Below are 20,701 nucleotides of genomic sequence, written 5' to 3'. Positions count from 1 at the left end.
ATTTTAACCAACACAATACGTTCTTTTTAGGTGTTGAGAAATAAAAGTGTTGAAAAGATGGTAGAATATATAAATTTTAAAAAGTATTTTTCGAAATACTTCAAAAATTTTCAGAAGTATTATATACTTGATGCACCATAAAATCTCTTATATTAGAATGCCATCTTTTCAGCATTACATCATCTCAACAATTGGTATCGTTCAGACTGAATGGGAAAGCATATTGTGTTTCGCCAAAGTGGAGGTTGCTTAAGACTCACTACAGTGAAAAAGTCTCGTAATCACTTCCAATTTCAAAGGATTTTTAGCAGTTGCGCTAAGATCTCTTTAAAATAGTGATGCTTCAAAGGCTAACGTGTGTGTGTGTGTGATTTTAAGCATCCAGAGGTGAAACTTAGCTTAGTATCTTGTCCTATATCTTAGAATTTCTTAAAATTACAGAACACTCAGTAGATCGTGGTTAGTTTGATTTTAAATGACCCATGAGTAACTCGGATTTCACCTTCTTATGCTAGTTGATGAAGAGACTTATGATTAGGTTTGTAGAATATTGATAAAGTAATAGAAGCTCTGTTTTAAGAACTTGTGTGAGATATGACTGTCACATGCCAGAGCAGAAGCACTTGCTGTCTCTCTCTCTTGGATAGGCTCACTCTGGACTTTGGAACAAATGGATTTAGAAGTAGTGTTTTGGAACCTAATCTGACCTTACATAGAAGTACTCTGTGTATTAGTTGCCTGAGGCTCATGTCATTTAAAGTCCCTCGGAAAAGAGTCTCCTGAAGTTTGGACTATACTTTTCTGAGTGATAAACAACTTTTAGATAATGGTAAGAGAGACACTGAATTGTCAACAAAGCATTTTATAGAACTTTCTTCAAATAAATAGGGAATTTTGATGTTATTTTTCGAATACAAATAAACGTTCTTATTGTATACCTGCCTGAGGGAGAAAAATTAAGAGAGGTGATGGCAACAGAATTAATACCAATTCTTGGGACACCTGGGTGGCTCAGTTGGTTAAGTGTCTGCCTTTGGCTCAGGTCCTGATCCCGGGGCCCTGGGATCGAGTCCTGTATCAGGCTACCTGCTACGTGGGGAACCTGCTTCTCCCTCTGCCGGCCGCTCCCTCTGTCTGGGCTCTGTCTCTTTCTCTCTGGCAAATAAATAAATAAAACCTTTTAAAAAAATACCAATTCTTGTGACACCCAGAAGAATAAAAATTGACAAGTAAATACATGTCAGTAAATTTGTGTTATTGATACTTGGAGGAAGTATAATTTACTTTCTTGACTGAGAAATGGCATGATATTGCGTTGTCATGCCATAGGTCAAAATCTTAGGTCAGGTTTCCAAAATATGTTAAAATTAAGAAGATAAGCAATCAGGAATTCTGTAATTTCTAACTAGTTTAATTTAATTCAGATTAAGTTGCTCTAGTATTTTGAAATTAGTTTCAGATCAAATATAGGGGTCAGATAGGGTTTTGCAGACTTTCGGAGTCTAAATTAGAGATAAGAGGTCCTAATTACAAAATCTTGGACAAAAACTCTAAGGGCAGCCCTTAGAATGTGAATGTTTCAAAATTTTTGTCTAAGAAATTGAATATAATTTCCTGAAGTCTTGTACTACTTACCAACTTTGAACTGTTTCTGTTATTTAAAAATCCTGCCAGCTTGGGCTCACGGGGCCTGTTACATCCTTTCTCTCTACATACAGCTTTCATGATACCAGTTTAAATTTGATATATATAGAGAAAGGGAAGAATAATAACTTCTTGTGTAATATTTATATGTATTCTTATCTAGCAACTCTCCCAGAAGGCGACACAATGAAAGTCATGTTTCAAAGCCAGAGGGTTGAAAAAGTAGTAGGAGAGTGCATACTTCTCTAAGGGTGGTAAGTGAGATTTAGACAACTTTAAATATAGCTCGTATTTTGATAGATGTTGCCAAGGTTGTGGTTCTTGGAGAACAAATCAAGTTAAGCAATTCACTAGGGAGGAAACATTTCGTTTCGTGGGTATGCAGTTTTGGTAGCAGTCAGCCAAAAGATACATCTGCAGGATAAATTTTTAATTTTTTCCCACTGCCTTGAATTTTGCAGATTCATGAGTTTAACATGCCTGAAAAGCACTTGCATTTCATTATTTTGTAATTGATTTTTCAGCTGTGGATTCTGTTTCTAGTCCTTTCACTAAGCAGATCGCCTTACATGTAGAGTTCCATCTAGTGGTAAGAGTAATCATAGCAGATGATAAGTAAGTAATACAAATTATCCTTTTTTCTTTTTTCCCTCCCCTCCCCTCCTCTCCCCTCCCCTCTTCTGTCTGCTCTCCTCTCCTCTCGTTTTTCTTTCTTTTCTTTCCCAATGTAAGCTCTACACCCAACGTGGGGCTTGAACTCACAATCCTGAGATCAAGAGTCGCATTTCTACTGACTGAGCCAGTCAGGTGCCCCCAAATTGTCCTTTTTGATAAGCTTTGCCTCTTATCCTTCTTTGGGATAGTTGCCTAATACATGCATTTAAATACTAGGGTCGTGGGGCGCCTGGGTGGCTCAGCCGTTAAGGGTTTGCCTTCAGCTCAGGTCGTGATCCCAGGGTCCTGGGATCGAGAAGCCTGCTTCTCCCTCTCACACTCCACTTGCTTGTGTTCCCTCACTCACTGTCTCTCTCTCTCAAATAAATAAGTAAAATCTTAAAAAAAAAAAATTTAAATACTAGGGTCCTTGCTATCTCTGTGTGCCTGCATACCTAACTACTAATTCTCCTGGTTCTGGTCATCTATGCAAAAACTTTTATGATGAGGAAATTAACCTTTACTATTAATTTTGATTTTCTATGATATTTACATCAAGTAGTAGCAAGATTTAGGTCAAAGCTACTTTTTTTTTTAATTTGTCTCCAAAGATGTGATTCTAGGTATGTAGAATAATATAATCAATATTTTCCTATTGCCCCGCGTCAACAAACCTTAACATTTGCCATATTTACTTCAAATGAATCTCCCTTTTTCCATAGCTCAATGACTTATCACAAGAAAATTGCTATCACCTTGGAAATTCCCCTCATACCCTCTTGCCTCCTCTTAGTCACTATCCCCCAAAGGTAGCCATTATCCTGAATTTATGGTAACTATATCTTTGCTTCTCTTTGTATTTTTACCACTTAGGCAAGTATTGCTAAACAATATGCTTTTGTCTATTCTTAAAATTTGATGTAAATGTCATTGCATTCTCAGTCAGTAGTGTGTGGGTGTGTATGTGTGTGTGAGACTTCTTTTGCTCATCATTATATGTGATTCATTCATGATGGTGCATATGACTGGAGTTTGTCCATTTTTGTTGCTGTAAAATATACCATTATATACACCACAATTTAAAAAATAATTCTGCTGGATATTTTGGCTCTTTAGAAATTAATGTTTCAGTGAAAATTCTTCTTTTTTTAAAGATTCCATTTATTTATTTATTTATTAGAGAATGAGAGAGAAGGAGTGCACATGAGTGTCTGCGAGCATGAGGGGTGGGGAGGGGCAGAGGGAGAGAGAATCTCAAGCACACTCCACGCTGACCCTGAGATCATGACTTGAGCTGAAACCAAGAGTTGGATGCTGAACCTGGTGAGCCACCCAGGTGCCCCTTGGCTACTCTTTTTTTTAGATTTTATTGAAATTTCGTGTCTTTTTCTATTGGGTTGTTTGTTTTTTCTTATCGATTAGTAGGAATTCTTAGTATATTCAGGCGAGCCCTTTTTTGCTATATATTACAGATATATTTTCCTACTGGCTTTCTTAATGATGTCTTTTGATAAGTACAAGTGTTTATTTTAATGAACTCAACTGTATTAATCTTTTTTTGTGGTTAATATTTTTAATGTTATTTGAAAAATTTTATTTATTTATTTGTCAGAGAGAGGACGAGTGGTAGGCAGAGGGAGAAGCAGGTTCCCTGCTGAGCAAGGAGCCTGATGTGGGACTCAATCCCAGGACTCTGGGATCATGACCTGAGCGGAAGGCAAACGCTTAACCAACTGAGCCACCCAGGCGTCCCTTAATGTGTTATTTTAAAGTTATTTAAAAAATCTCCCCAGCCTCAATTCAAGAATGTATTTTTCTATGTTACCTTCTAGTAGGTTTATCATTCTGCTATTCACCTTTAGATGTGCCATTTACCTGGAATTGATGATCTTTGTGTATAGTGTGAGATAGATACCAGTTTTCACTTTTCCCCTCTATAGATATCCAAGTGTTCCAGCACCACTTAGTGAAAAGGTCATCCATTCCCCACTGATTTGCAGCACCACCTTTACCCTGAATCCCGTAAAGAAAGGAAGTAATAAAGATAAGAGCAGAAATTAATGAAATAAACAGCAAACATGTAATAGAGGGATACAGCAAAATCAAAAGCTGGAACCTTGACAAAGCTAATAAAATTGATAAACCTCTAGTAAGATAAATTAAAAAAGAGAAAACATAAATTATCAACATCAGGAACAAAGAAGAGGACATCACTATGTGACTTTTTTTTTTTAAGATTATTTATTTATTTATTTGATAGACCGTGTGTAAGCACAGGCAGAGGAAGAGGGAGAAGCAGGCTCCCCAAGCAGGGAGCCGGACTTTGAGGCTCCATCCTAGGACACTAAGCTGAAGACAGATTGGGATCATAACCTCAGCCAAAGGCAGATGCTTAACGGACTGAGCTACCCAGGCACCTGTCTTAGGAACTTTTTAATTGTTCCTCTTAAGAACTACAAAGTTACATAGTGAGGGGCGCCTGGGTGGCTCAGTCGGTTAAGTGTCTATCTTCGGCTCAGGTCATGATCCCGGGGTCCTGGAATCGAGCCCTGTGTCAGGTTCCCTGCTCAGCGGGAGTGTGCTTCTCCCTCTGCCTCTGCCCCTCCACCTGCTTGTGATCTCTCTCACTCGAGCTCTCCTCTCTCATGAATACATAAAATCTTTAAAAAAAAAGTTCCTAAGAGAATCTTATAAACAAATTTATGCCAATAAAATATGAAAATTTATATGAAATAGACAAATTCCTAGAAATGTCCAACTTACCAAAATTAATATAAGAAATAGAAAATTTGAATAGTCTGTAACATCAATTGAATATATAGTTAAAAACCTCACAAAGAAAACTCTAGGTTTAGATGGCTTCATCAGCCAATTTGAGCAAGCATTTAAAGAAGAAATAACACCAATCTCACCTAAACTTTTTCAGAAAGTAGAAATATAAGACCTACTCCCCAACTAATTTTATAAGGCCAGCACAGCCTTGATATAAAACCTAATGAATACAATACGGAAGTCCCCCTCTGTCCGTGGGGGTATGTTCCAAGACTCTCCGCTGTGGATGGCTGAACCTGTGGATAGTACTGAACCCCATGTATACTTTTTTCCTATACATGCACAGCTATGGTAAAGTTTCATTTATAAATTAGGCACATTAAGAGATTAATAAGAGATCTCTTATCTAATAACTAGGTATAATAGAAGTCTCTTACCTAATAACCAGATAAAAGGGAGCAATAAATAATGTTAAAATAGAACAATAATAATATAATGAAAGTTGGGTGAATGTGGTCTTTCTCTCAAAATACCTTTTGTGCTATACTCACTCTTCTTGTGGTCATGTGAACTGATAAAATGCTTATGTAATCAGATGAAGTGAGGTGAGTGATGTAGGCACCCTTGATAGTTGTTAGACTACTGTTGACCTTCTGATAGGTCAAGAGGGGGATTATCTGCCTGTTGACCACAGAAAGTGAAACTGTGGAAGGGGGAGTCGCACGACTGCACAGGTATTTCCTGCTTTTTGAACGTTTGTGTTAGGCCTCTTTGCTTTTAGGCAGGACCTACATTAGTGCCTGTTTTCACTAACTGAAAGAAATTGAAAGAAGATTTCCACTTTTACAAAACAAGACGAAAAGTGAGAATAGCATTTAGCGTTTGTTTTCCAGTGAGCCATTATGGAGGCTGCTGAGACCCTGATCAATGAGAGTGGCTCTCAGCAGCAAGCTGCTGTAAGTTTGAACTGTGTCTGTGGGCATCTGTGCTTTATCTTGATTTATTTTGTGCATCCACCAGCAAAATAGGTCCAAAGGGATCAAAAAGGGCTAAGAAGGGCTATTTTTGGGGTCTGGAGATGCTAAAAAAATTTTCCATATAAGTTAATGGTAATTGCTTCTTCACTCTATGCCATTTTGGCTTATGAAAGATTTCATAGGAACTCTCTACTTTCAGAAAGCAGTTCCATGACACTCTCACTTATGAATGTATGTGGAGAAACCCAGACTATTAGCAAACCAAATTCAGCAATATATAAAAATGATAATATAACAACATTCTAGAAATGCAAGGTTGGTTTAACATTAATCAGTGTCATTCACCACATTAACAAAATAAAGGAGAAAAATCATATCAATAAATGCACAACAAATAGATAAAATTAAGCACTGACTCGTGATAAAAGATAAATAACCCTTAGCAAACTAGGAATTAAAGGATGTTGCCTGAATCTGATAGTTTTTGCCAAAATGATGGATGGGGAAAGATACCATTCTTCAATTTGCTTACCCTTGTAACTTTTTTTTTTTTTTACAGAGAGAGAAAGAGGGTGTGTGCTTGCATGAGTAGGGAAGGTGGGGGGGGTGCAAAGGGAGAAGGAGAGAGAGAATGGTAAGCAGGCTTCCATGCCCAGCATGGAGCCCATCACAGGGCTCAGTCTCACAACTCTGAGATCATGACCCGAACTGAAATCAAGTCAGAGGCTTAATCTACTGAGCCACCCAGGTGCCCCTACCCTTGTAACTTTTAAAGTTAAGATTCTTTTCATGTTTATTAGTCACTTAGGGCCCCTCCTTTATGAATTATTTGATCATGTCTTTTGTCTAATTTTCTTTGAGTGTATTTTTCTTATAAATTTTAGACATAAAATTTTAGACTGATAAATTCTGAATGCTAATCCTTTTATATACATGACAATTTTTTTCCAGTTTATGGCTTTCTATTTTAAAGTTTTAAATCTATTTATGTATTTATTTTGAATGGGTAATATGTTCATATGAATAAAAAATCCAGAAAGTACAAAAGAACATACAGTGAAAAGTTTTTCTCCCACTCCTCTTCTTTCATCCAGTTCCTCTCTCCAGATGCATTTTGACTTCATTTTTAAAAAACTTTGCTCATAATGTCATTTGTTGTACACACATTTAAAATTTTAATGTAGTTAAATGTATCAGTCTTTCTTTGTGGATTGTGCCTTGTTTAAGACACATTTCCTCTGCCTCATTTATTATTCTTCGTTCTTTTCTAAACTGTTTAAAGTTTGGCTTTTCATATTTAGATCTTTTTTTCTTTTTTTTGTGTATGATGTGAGGTAGGGATCATCCTTCCCTCCATACTATACAAGTACTTGTCCTTATACTCTTACATTATATGATTGTTTTGTCTAATACAACTTTCAGTGTGATGGGAGACTAATGTTGAGCTTCATCTACACATTGGCAAATACAATGAACTGGTCCAGTTTATTTCTGTTTTGTTCCTACTCGCAAATGAGTGCTTCGACTCGTGATAAGTACTGCCTTTCAGGCCCCATAATGTGTCCTTGTGTCCTCTAACATGTCTGGAATTTATGTAGGCTGTGATGGGGCAGGGAAAGGAGGTTCCTTTGTCATGACAAACAAGGAGAAAGCTTTTTTTCCTGTCTCTTCGATTTACCAATGCCTCATCAGAAGCTTTCAGCACTTATGTAAGAAATTAATTTTTTTTTCTTGAACTTGAGCAAACTTAGACTTTGTTTTAAAATAAGATACTGTAGAGTAGGAAGTTGTTTTAGTTTAATTCTTGTCTTTAGTCCTAGAAATCTCTTAAGTTCTTAACCATGTTCCTTGATATTCTCAGCTTTTATTGTGATATTACGTATTCTGTAGAAAGGGCCGTGTAGTATTCGGTAATTAAAAAATGTAACCACTGTATCTGTCTTTTCTGTCTCCCATCTTCCATTTTACTTCTTTTTAAATCATTTCTCTCTTATATCCTGTCTTACCAGATAGATGCTCCACTCAGAAAAAGTGAAAAAGGAGAAAAAAAACCCCTAGGTTAAAGACATTCAAATGGGGCAAAACAAGAGTGAATATCATGGGAAGGAAGGGGAGAAAAAGCAGAAGGAGAAAAGAAACTGAGATTGGTTATTACCTGTGGGTTAGGACTTCAAGGGAACTTTTCCTGGTATTCTTTGTGAATAGGTAGAGGGAGCCTTGAACTTACTTATTCTTCTGCCTGTTCTACCTATTTAGGAGAGGGGCAGACTTGGGGGTGATGGCCAGGTAGGAAGGACTCTATTGAGAAACTGTGAGGCTAGGGCTTTGGGCTTCTAGAGCCTTTTTCACTTTTGTTTTTGATCCAGTTTAGTGCTGGAGGGTCATCTGTGATAGAAGTTTTAGGATCTTAACTGAATATTGCTCCGGATATTAAGAAAATAAAGGTCTGAAGGTTGTATTCTGTATGTGTTTCTACTTCAGGAATGTAATGGATGCTATTCATGCGTATTTATATGTTAGAACTAATTTGATCTGAAATCTGTTTTTCAGAATTAAAAGGGATGTGAAGTCCATAAAATGATAGTTTAGACTCAGTAAATTATAAGACTCTTTTTAGTGCTAACACATTTCATGATTTTTCTGGCTCTCTCAGAGTAGTGATTTCTCATTGGCAGTGATTATAAACAGTAGTTTTATATTGACTCATGTTTCTTAACTGAAATAAGCTGACATTTAAAAAATGAGGTTTTGTCAATGGTTTAGGATACACTTGATTTTGATTTTAATTGCCTTATAATCATTTGCACCTTTACAGGAAAAATAACCTTTCCTTGTGTATAAAAAGGTCAAGTCGATAAGCAGTTTTAGATTTCTTTCTTTAATGACTTTTTGGCTTGAGAATACATGTTCGTAATTTTAAATTTTTATGTGAATTCTCTTTTATCATTTCAGAGAAAAGAAGGAATTTAGTAGCTACCAATTGAAGATTTGGACTATTGATTAAAATGACGTAGTAATTTTTCAAGGAAGAAGTGATGAACTTTGAAGTTTTCCCATGCCTTGTTTTAATTATACCATTATTAGAAATTATCCATGTAGTGTTGACAAAGTAGATTATAGATTACTAATATTTAATATTAGAGTGTCATTTTTCCTGGAACAGTTTTTTGGTACCTAGGATGTTGTGGAAGACTTTTAAGTTATAACTGGTTTTTTGTTTTGTTTTGTTTTGTTTTTATCGTGGGAATGTTTATATGTGTCAGATGAATTTCAATTTTGCCTGACAGATGTGATGACATGTTCTTTCTGGTTTGTGTTGTATCTACTCATTGGTTATATAATAGATGACTATTTATATAATAAGGATTTGAACAAGCCATTAGAGATGATCGATAATGGATACAAACAAGTAGTATTGTGTCTGCTATCGGAGATGGAATAATATAGTTCTTATATGTAACATGTTAAAAGTACAAAGGAGTATAGTAAGGCATTGGAAAACAATGAATAGGGAAGAAAATATTTCTTGAGAGTCAAAGGAGCTTTGCCAGGAATATAGCCTGAGTAATGTAGGAGTGGAAAATGAGCTAAGATCAGGGGCCAACAGGATGTATCTGCTTAGTATTATTCAATGACAGAAAAGTGAAATTAGGAGCAAGTGCTCCTTAGATCTAAAAACAAGAATTTTTCCAAGTGCCCTAGAGAGAAGAACCTGTCTGAACAAAGGTTGGACTTAGATGATGGGCAGAGGCATCCAGAGTTGAAGGATTTTAAAATAAAACCTATTTCTGGACCTGGATAAGGTGGAATTAATATCGATTTTATATACTTGTAAATGCCTTCCATTCTGATGAAGGCTTTTCGATTATGAGGAACAGAATCCAAGGGCAGCTGTTTCAGTTAAAGTGGGCTGATTATTAGAAAACGCCTGTGTAGGCTCTCTGCTTGGCGGAGGGATCTGCTTCTCCCTCTCCCTCTCTTTCTCTCTCAAATAAATGAAATCTTAAAAAAAAAAAAAAAAAAAAGAAAGAAAGGAAAAAGAAAACACCTGTGTAAGGACCAAAGAACCCTATGGGCAGAGCAAATGTCTCCAAAATGCCTACTACACTATTTAGATGTAGTTTTAGCTCTTAAATAGACTCATGCTTACTGTCATGTGGTTTCTGTGGCATTTGAGACTGGCCTAAATGTGCTGTTAACAGTTGGGACACCGCATGTACAGTGCTGGCTGTAGTCCCAAGAAGGCCTTAATTTAATATTACCCATTGCTGTGTTAGGAAGAACAGCTGCAGGTCTGGTGTCTTACAAGTGTTTAACAGTAAAAATTCAGGGTTTGGCTGTTTTAAGGAAATGTGCTCTATGTGACTACCAAATTTAATATACTGTTGGGCTTGGGAGGCTGTAAGGATCTATATCTTCTTATGGCATATGCCTGAAGTTAAGGGGCAAATTCGGGTCTTATTAATTAATTAAGATTTTATTTATTAGAGCCCGAATGAGCACGAGCAGAGAGGGTAGGGGCAGAGAGAGAAGTGGATTCCCCACTGAGCAGGGAGTCGGGTCATATTTAGAGGTTATTTGGTATCTTTTCATGAAATGAAATTCCTGCGTATCTAGGGGAGGTATAACCTAAATAGCAACAAGCTCAAATTGTCTCCTTTTGTATAGTGAGCAGATTAAAGATTAGGTTTTTCAAAAGACCGATATGTAGATTAACCCATAGAAAGAGCGAATACTTGTATGGCTTAGAGAGCATGAGAAACATGCAAAAATGATCACCCTGAAGTGTCTTCTGTTTCGTTTTTTTCAGTGATGCCATCTGTAATTTTGTTATCTGCAATGACTCTTCCCTTCGAGGGCAGCCCATTATCTTCAATCCTGACTTTTTTGTGGAGAAACTCCGACATGAGAACCCTGAAGTGTTCACCGAGTTGGTGGTCAGCAATATCACAAGGCTCATTGACTTACCTGGAACAGAGTTGGCTCAGCTGATGGGGGAAGTGGACCTTAAGTTGCCTGGCGGGGCTGGCCCAGCAGCGGGATTCTTCCGGTCTCTAATGTCTCTCAAGCGAAAGGGTAGGCATATGTCTGTGAAGGGTGGGCAGATCTCTTCACCTCCTAACATCTGTACATTCACTGAGTTGCTATTATGTAAAGTTTTTTTTTTTTTTTTTTGGTCATTCTCATTTTCTTAAGTAGTAAAATCTTAAGTTAGCAATAAAAATTTTAAAAAGTAGCTAAACTAAAGCAAGCATATCAATCCCTGAGAGAGATGACATAATTTAGTTGATTTTCATACCCTGTGACATAGCTGGAGAGTACAGTAAAGAAAGTTTGAACATTTTTTATTGCAATTCTCGAATGTTTTCATTCTATGGACTGCTTGATAAGGAAAATACCTATGAGTCACACAAAATAAAAACCTTCCCAGAAAATAAATTGTGGCACGGCTTTTGATAAGATATTAAAGAGGTACTGTTTTATTAAGCATAAGAAAATCATTTATGGTAGAAAAAAAGTTTAAATATTATAACAGATCAGGCCCTATACCAGCACTAGTGGATAATCTGTCATACTTTGGCAATCGTGGTTCTAAATTCTGTTTATTTATTTATCTATTTTAAAGGTTTTATTTATTTATCTTAGAGCTTGAGCTCGAGTGGGGGAAAGGGCAGAGGGAGAGGGAAAGAGAGAATCTTATACAGACCCTGTCCGAGCTTGGAGCCCAATGCGGGGCTTGGTCTCAGGGCATGATCTTCAGCCCTGAGCTGAAACCAAGAGTTGGATGCTCAGCCGACTCAGCCACCCAGGCGACTCCCTGTTTTTCTTTTAAGTTAAATATCAACATGCTAGGTACTGTTACTTAAATAAGAAGATGGTCTTTGTCTTTAAGGAACCTATAGTCTAATATTAAACTTGCAGAGAATTGATTGAGAGTTGTTGCATTTTTGGGTGTACTTCCAGCTTTAAGGTTTTGTTTACTAACCTGTGAAAGCATTTGCTGAACTGTAACATAGGATGCTTGAGTGGCTTTAAGAATGATGACTTTGTACTATTTATGGAAAATATAACTCTGTCCTGTCATATGGTTTTTTAGAAAAAGGAGTGGTGTTTGGATCCCCATTGACAGAGGAAGGCATTGCCCAGATATACCAACTGATTGAGTATCTACACAAAAGTAAGACTTCTCAAGAGTTTGTTGTTCTTTGTTAATCTCATATATTGGTTTATTTTATACTCTCAAAGATGTAGATAAATTAGATAGTATCTATGAAATCACATTTTCACCTTGACTTAGGCTTTTTTTTTCTGGAAAAATACATTGTCTCTAAAGAATCATAATCTTTACTCAAGGGAACATGATTTATCACCAAAGATACTTTTCATCTCTGGAATTCTATAATTCAGATATACTCTTTGCTTAATTCCTATTCATTTTGTGGTAGTCATGCTGGTTATGTCTTGCTCTAAGTGCTTGGTCCAGTTGAGTGTATGTGAAATGTGTGGTGTATGTGATGCTTTGATAAATTCAATACAAATGCTTATTTATGATATTTTATGTGTGGCACTGTGGTAGGAGCTAGAGCAGAGGTTGCAAACTGATAACGTAAGGACTTGAGGCCTCTATGTTCATATTTTGTTTGGTTGGCAAAGGATTAAATTAAAAATAAAATTAGTTATCAGTGGGGAATGGGGAAAGTCCAGGTTTTCGAATTCTTTGGATGACAGAAAGATCTAGTATCCTGGGCCCCCACTTGGACACAATCAAGTGGAGCACAGGTATGTGCTCTCTAGTTTGTTTTGGTTCCCATTCCTTTATTTATTATTATCTGCCTGCCCTTCTAGGCATTTGAACTTGAACCCCTGAATTAGGGGGCTATACAAAAATAAAAATGTGCCTATGCTGAAAACATGAACTCTCATGGTTCTTCCAGATCAAACCAAAACTATAGTTCTCATTTTTCTTTTTCCTCTTAGATTAGCTTAGAACCTGACTGGAAGGGAAAAACAGTTCAGTTGGGATGATCCTAAGCTTCTGGGAATCTCAGACTGAAAGGTGATCTGACAGGTTAGAATTTTAATATCTGAGGCAGTGCAGGGACTCTAGATTCATTTTGGACTGGGAAACCATTTACAGGAGCAACAAACTTCCACAGATGAATTCAGGCCCTCCAGTCAAAGGGAAAGGGCCTTCTGGGAGATTTGGCTTTCTTCCAACTTATTTTTCAAGCTCATTCTAGTCATTGTTTAGGTTAAATTCAGTCCCCAATTGTAGCTGGTCCTGGGCAGACCTTTTCCAGGTGCTCAGGGATGTTCAGATAAGTCTCCTCAGGGGCCAGTAGGTTCGAAACTTTTTTGGGAAAAAGGGAAGAAAACCTCCTTCAAAGTCTTTATAAAAGGTATTTCGAGTGTAGTCTTTTAGATGACTTAATTGTAACTTTTTTTTGCATGTCCTCTCTTTTTTCCGTGCTAAACAGACTTGAGAGTAGAGGGTTTGTTTAGAGTACCAGGGAATAGTGTCCGACAGCAGATTTTAAGAGATGCTCTCAATAGTGGAACTGATATTGACTTGGAATCGGGGGAGTTTCATTCAAATGATGTCGCTACCTTGCTGAAGATGTTTCTGGGAGAGTTACCTGAGCCCCTGCTAACTCATAAACATTTCCATGCACACCTCAAAATTGCTGGTGAGTATGGTAGGTGAGAAGGAGATGTAAATAAATATATTTCTTTCGGTTGAGTAAAGTTGTTTGCATTTTCTGTCGTTTGTAATCCATAGCAGTACTTCTGCCAAAACTGGTTAAGACTTCATGATATTTTGGGCTCTCTGGGTGGTATTGGCTAATTACATTTGATTTAATCAGGTGTTTTCCTTGCTAAATCAGCTTCTTTGATATAAATTCTGGGTTTTATTTATTTTTATATCCCTGATGGATCCTAGCATTGTGCTTTGAATATTTTAGTTGCTTGATAATGAATGCTTTTCATTGGATTGATTCACATACCTGAGGTGGTTACAGGTTTGCTATATTTGCCTTGGTTTGGCGCTTTAGCTAAGTATTACTATGCCTCAATTGAGATCATCTCTAATCTTGGAAAGTTTTTTTGAAAATTTATTTGTTTTCTAAATAAGCAATATGCTCACATGGTTCAAAATTCAAAAGATTCAAAAGGATATACAGTGAAAAGCCTCCCTCCCACCTCTCTTTCCCGATACCCAGTTTTTCTTCCTGGAGGCAACCAAGGTTATTGATTTCCAATGTATCCTTCCAGAGGTATTTACAAACAAATACTTACATATATTCTTTTTCCTCTCTTTTTATGTAATGGTAGGTTATAATACACATTGTTCTCTAGTTTGCTTTTTTCACTCAGTGTGTCTTGGAGGATGTTCCATTTTCAGCTGATATTTTCCTCATTCTCTTTTATGTCTGTGTGGTAGGGAATTCATTTTTAAATTGCACAGCTCTTAGGCTGCTATAAGCTCTAAGTGCACATGGCATCAAAATCCATACTACATTTACTTGGTTTTCTGCCTTTGGGCATTTTCCTCTCTTTCCTAATTTTAAGGAAAATATAAGATTTTTTTTTTCTCTTGAGTAATTTTTATTACTTAAAAAACTAGCTTGAATTTCTAAAATCTAATAAGATTAGATTTTTTTTTTTAGCACTCTCAGTGACAATCTGGATCATACAAGTGAATAAATGTTATTAGAATGTTATATAACTTTATAATTATTTTGGAGAGAAATAAGTTGGATCTTGAAAAAGATATGGAAAATATTGATTTTTTTTTATAAGTGTTAACACGAAGAATGCTTATTCTGTTTACTTTTCCGCTGAGTTAATTTAGTGCAATATTTGCAATCCTCCACTCCCCTACCCCGTGACTCACTGTTCCTTGTGATCATGTTGAGGTGTGGCACAGTTGCAGCATTTGGTATGCCTTGCTGATAACTGGAAGGGATTTTTGTTTGCAGTTTCATGTTAACAGGGAATAAATAGTTTCTAGAAATATTACCTGCCTTTTCTAAACTTGGAATTATTATTGAAGTTAAATAGTTTAAGCAACACACTTTAATCATTTTCAGGACTATATGAATTATATCCAAATGGTTATTTGGGTCCTTTGAAGTTCTGTTATCTGGGGACTGTTGTTATTGATAACCTGGGTAGTCTTTTAGGGGACAAACAGTGATTTTGATTCCATGGAGGAGCTGCGTGGATCATCCTGTTATCAGCGCATAATTCACTGTCATACTTCTTTTAGCAGTAAAATATCTGGGTGAGGAAAAGTGAAGGGGGTGGCATTGCCAAAGATCTGTGTGGAGATGTTTTCATTTCTCTATATCCCTAAGAATATGTACCTAGCAATGGAATTGCCGGGTCATATGGTAACACTATGTTTAGCTTTCTAAGGAACTGCCAAACTTTTCGAAAGTGCACCATTTTGCATTCCTACTGGCAATGTAGGGGGGTTTAATTTTCTCAGCATTCTTGCCAACACTTGTTATTTTTGGTTTTTTGGTTATAGCCATACTAGTGGGTATAAAGTAGTATCTCATTGTGTTTTTGATTTACTTTTCCCTGATAGCTAATGATATAGAGTATACAAATGCTTATTGGCCATTTGTATATCTTCTTTGGAGGAATGTTTATTCAAGTCTTTTGCCTATTTAAAAAATTTTTTGGTCTTTTTATTATTGAATTGTACTGACACTATTTTGTTATTATATTTTGCTCTAATCTCTGTTTATGTCTGATTGTTTTTTCCCTCTTCTTTTTTTTGATTGGAGGTGAGGGGAGGATAATAGTAGGCATGTTGATTTTTCTTGCTTATATTTTCTCCCTCCTTTGCAATCATTTCTTTTGTCCTCAAGATTTGATGCAGTTTGATGATAAAGGAAACAAGACCAATGTACCTGATAAGGAGCGGCAAATTGAGGCTCTCCAGTTGCTCTTCCTCATTCTCCCTCCACCCAATCGTAACTTGCTGAAGTTATTGCTTGATCTCCTGTACCAGACAGCAAAGAAACAAGACAAGAATAAGATGTCTGCCTATAACCTTGCCCTTATGTTTGCACCCCATGTCCTGTGGCCGAAAAATGTGAGTGTTGAGGGGAAGAGCAAAGACTGCTTGGTTCTCTTGGGCTGGGCCTCATCCTCTGGCTGTACCTTGGTGAGGTTATCAAGGGTCCAAAGTCTACTTTTCAGCTTTACAAGGTTAGGAACATAACTATATTAGTTCATTTGGGAGTCATCAAACCTGAAGGGGCCAATTCTTGTAACCTTATGTATAAATCAATCTCTGATAAACATGAAAGACAATTTATTAGTGGAAGCTCTTAGTGGAAAATTATACCTCCTAACTAAACTAGAATACTCATTTTGGCTGGTCATTGTATATTCCTTCTTAACAGGAAAGACTTTTGAGAAATCAGATTGATTTCTGAAAATTGTGTGGTATAAATTTAGACTAGAGCCATACAATTTTACCGGATAATGTCATTAAACTTTTAGGTAAGATGATACAGAACAGTTCTGCCTTATCCTGACTTTTCTATTTCCTGTAGATATGCTCTCCTTGGAAAAAGCTGAATGTGTTTTTTATCACTGAGACCATGGCTTTCTCAGTGACTTATGTGAGAAATAAATTATTAGAAGTCTATTGAACTAATTTTTTTTTCCAAACTGCCTATTGAACTAATTTTTGACCTAGAGGCACTAGCTTTATGTCCCTGCCCGTATATATATATGTATATATGCTAAATATATAGATTTTATTTATTTATCTGAGAGAGAGAGGGGGGGGCGAGGAGGGAGCATGTGCAGGGTGAGGGGCAGAGGGACAAGCAGACTCCCAGCTGAGGAGGGAGCCTGATGCGGGGCTCAATCCTGAGACTCCGGGATCATGACCTGAGCCAAAGGCAGATGGCCAACTGACAGAGCCAGAGCCACCCAGGTGCCCCGTTCCTGCCCATTCATAATATAGGTTTTACTGTATGATGGAATTGGGAGCCAGAATATTTGGGTTGGAAGCTGTAAATCAGCTATATTATCTGTGTCCTTTGCCCTTTTTATGCTTAGGCTCTTCCTCTGTAAATTGGGCATAAATTAGTACTTCATCACTTATCTCATGAGGTTGTCGGAATAGAAATAGATAGGATATGGTGTCTTATAAAAGATTTTTGGGATTATAAGAAATGAGAAAAGGTAGATTAAGGAGAGTAGTTGTGGGGTGCCTGATTGGTTGTCAGTAGAGCATGTGACTCTTGATCTTGGGGTCGTGAGTTCCAGCCTCACATTGGGCTCATGGAGCTTACTTTGCCAAAAAAAAAAAAAAAAAGAAAGAAAGAAAGAAAGAAAAGAAAGAAAAAAGGGAAAGTAGTTGTGTGGAACATTTTACCGAACAAATAACTAGTGAAAAAAATGTGATGTTCCAGGCCAGGAAGAACCTCTGCCCAGATGAAGGTTGGGGGTGGGGGTAAAAAGAAAGGGCACATCAACATTTGTCCATATTAAGGAGATCAAGCCTCCTAATGAAAGAATTTTAGAACCAGCCAACTGAAATTATGAAAAAAGTGAGTAATCTGTGCCTATAAAAAGAGATATTAAGAGATCTTGGTAAAAGTAAACAGATTAAGTAACAGAGATGAGGGCTTTGGGATAGTAGAGATGCTCAAGTGCTTAAAAAAGTCAGGAGAAACAAGAAGAAAATCAATGACCATTTGTGATTTAAGAAACTGGTGTCACCTTTGGTATCAATTAGTAGTGACAGTTCTCTCACCTTTGGAGAAACTCCAGTTTCTCTGAAGAGTCAGTGTCCTTGGTGGTTGGTATAGATTCTGTTTTTCCTGCCCATTTTGAATCCCAGACTAGATTTTCTTTAGCAACTCTGCTTGCATGTATAATTCTCAAGCAGAATTAAGAAACAAAGATTGGTTTTCAAGGATTTCTTGGTGACTTTAGGGACTGTGATTTCTCCTAGGTTATGTCATATTCAGTAGAAGCCTGCTGAACCAAAAAGCCTTTCCAGAATTAAACATTATATTAGAGGCACCTTTGTTAGGGAAGGAAGCCACTATACCTTTGAAAGATTAAGCTTAATGGTAAGTAAATGGAGTATGTCTTCTATTTCCCAGCTCTTAATCCCCCTCTTTTGTTTTTTTTTTTTTCCTCTGAACAGGTCACTGCAAATGACCTTCAAGAGAATATCACAAAGTTAAACAATGGGATGGCTTTTATGATTAAACACTCCCAGAAACTTTTTAAGGTAGGTAAGGGGTGAGATTTGGGTGGTAATAGGACAAGGAGGTTGAAACATGGTGGGATCCTCAGCAGGGCTATAAGGATAACTAAATAAAAAGGCCCTGACTGGGACTTGAAGCCAGATTGGACAGTGGCAAAACCCAAAGAAAACGACCAAGGTGGGGAGGAATAGGAAAGTACCTGGAGGATGAGTAGGATAATTGGCTCCACCCTGAGTCATCCTTCCTTTTTCATGAAAGGCAGTGTGTATTGGCCGTTGAGTGAGTTTATCCTGCCTGTTTCCTGCCGGTAGAGTTTTGAGGGTCTGAGAGTCTCTTTTCATTTTGTATTCTTTGTCCCTTTTAGTACAAATTATCAATGTTTCTGCCCACAAAATTTTCTCAATGGTTCTGTGGATTTCATAGGGATTCACTCCATCAGACAAAAGCCACATACACAGATTTTTTGAAGACAAACCCTTCTCTAACATGGTCTCCTGCTGAGAAGACTGGGGGGACAATACCTTTCCCTTTCCTAGAGGCCCTCTGGTTTGTTTGAGAGGACCCATCTGGATAACATAGGTAATCTCCCCATTGCAAGATTCTTAACTTAATCATACCAACACATCCCTTTTACCATGTAAGATAACATATCACTGTGAAGGATTTTGAGAATAGAAATCATACAAATCTTAGAGGGTCTAATTATTAGACCCTTTCAAACATTCTGTTTCTCACTCTTCTTTTTCCTTTTATAGATCCCTTTTCAGCTCCTCCTCTTTGGGGCTTTGATTCTTGTTTGCTACTTTAACTTTGTTTCCAGGCTAGTGTGAGCACGCTATGAGCCTCTGTTGATCTCTGAAGGAGAGAAAGAACATTTCTTTTGAGATTTATTTTGGTCTTAGGTCTCTCCGTTTTGATATTCCCATCAGAACTATTGTCCTTATGGGCCTCTGCTTTACCACTTTGTCTGATTGGGTTCTTCCCCGGCCTTTTCCTTTGGTTGATTTTTCTGTGTGCTCTATCACTTATTCTGAGGTCTTGTTTTACCCCAGGTTTATTGTTCTTGTATTTTGTTGTGTCTTCTTGTTCTCAGGCCTCTTTGGGTGGACTTTCAACTTCCTAATCCTCAGATTCAGTGTTGTCTCATTCTGTTGTTCTTTGTATTTTTTTTTCCTGAAAATTCCTCCTATTTATAGTTCTATCCTCTGCTATTATCAGTCCCTCTGACCCAGTCTTTTTTTTTTTTTTTTTTAAGATTTATTTGAGAGAGAGTGGTGCGCCCCCACCCCACCCCAGGAAGTATGGAGATGGGGAGAGTCTCAAGCAGACTCCCCACTGAGTGCAGAACTGGACATGGTGTCTGATGTGGGGCTTGATTCCATGACCCATGAGAGCATGACCTGAGCTGAAACCAAAAGTCAGCTGACTGAGCCACCCACGTGTCCCTGACCCAGTCTGGTTTTGTCTTCCCAACATGGGTCACAACATCTTTTCTTAGGGACTTATAACCATCTACAATTAAGGCCAATTCCCATTTTATGTGGGAAGGTCTTTTATTGATTCCCTCTGAACTGTAAAATACTTAACACTTCCAGATTTTCATTTAAGCAAACCATCTGCTTCTGGTTCCCTTTCTGGGTATCTCTTAAGCTTATAGTGTCTTTTGGGGGGCAGAGGTGTTTTTGTTTTTGCTTTTTTTTAAATTTAATTTCTTTAGAAGTTATCTCTACACCCAACATGGGGCCTCAACTCACAACCCCGAGATCAGAAGTTGCATGCTGCACTGACTGAGCCACCAGATAGATACCTCTGTGTGTGTGTGTGTGTGTGTGTATGTGTATGTGTATATGTGTTTTAATGACTTTAGCTGAGTAAGTGGCGTGGGCTCTGTCATATTCTTGTTTGGAGGAAATTTCCTTTGGTTTTGAGCTCTGCCTCATAGTTTACCAAGGTAAAAATTAAACTGTAGATGCCATAATATTTTTGTCTCAAGACTTTTTTAAAAAAACTTTATTATGAAGTTTTTCAAATATAGATTAAAAAGTTGTGAGAGTAAAACAGTGAACACTTACATAACTCTAAGATTCAACAAATGTTACCATTTGCCATATTTGCTTTATCTTACTCCGTATATTCATGTTTTTTTTTAGTTTTTGTTTTTGGCTGAACCCCTGATAGTAAAAGGCAGACATCATGATACTTCACATGTAAATACTTAAGCATGTGTCTCCTAAGAATAAGAACATTCTCCTAATAGTCACAGTACCATTATCATGTCTAAGAAAATTAATAAGAATATTATATTAACTAAGATTCAGTACAGATTCAAATTCCCCCAGTTGTCCTAAGAGTGTATTTCATAGATGCTATTTTTAATTACATAAGCTAATTGAGGTTTATGTT

The 20,701-nt window shown here is 37.1% G+C and overlaps 1 protein-coding gene across 3 annotated transcripts in view; it reads left to right on the top strand.

The window, feature by feature from the left end:
- The window catches only part of ARHGAP19 (Rho GTPase activating protein 19), a 48,406-nt gene that overhangs the window by 8,548 nt on the left and 19,157 nt on the right, over positions 1–20,701 (top strand). For all 3 annotated transcript variants that reach the window (XM_011221999.3, XM_034663073.1, XM_034663072.1), the window contains 5 exons: positions 10,858–11,123; positions 12,145–12,225; positions 13,526–13,735; positions 15,929–16,155; positions 18,235–18,321. In XM_011221999.3, coding sequence (XP_011220301.2) covers positions 10,858–11,123; positions 12,145–12,225; positions 13,526–13,735; positions 15,929–16,155; positions 18,235–18,321 — 871 coding nt within the window. The remainder of the gene's footprint in view (positions 1–10,857; positions 11,124–12,144; positions 12,226–13,525; positions 13,736–15,928; positions 16,156–18,234; positions 18,322–20,701) is intronic.

Source organism: Ailuropoda melanoleuca, chromosome 6 (genome assembly GCF_002007445.2).
Source record: "Ailuropoda melanoleuca isolate Jingjing chromosome 6, ASM200744v2, whole genome shotgun sequence".
Classification (NCBI taxonomy): domain Eukaryota; kingdom Metazoa; phylum Chordata; class Mammalia; order Carnivora; family Ursidae; genus Ailuropoda; species Ailuropoda melanoleuca.
The sequence above is the reverse complement of the archived record's forward strand: the minus strand, read 5'-3'. Positions and strand labels throughout refer to the sequence as shown.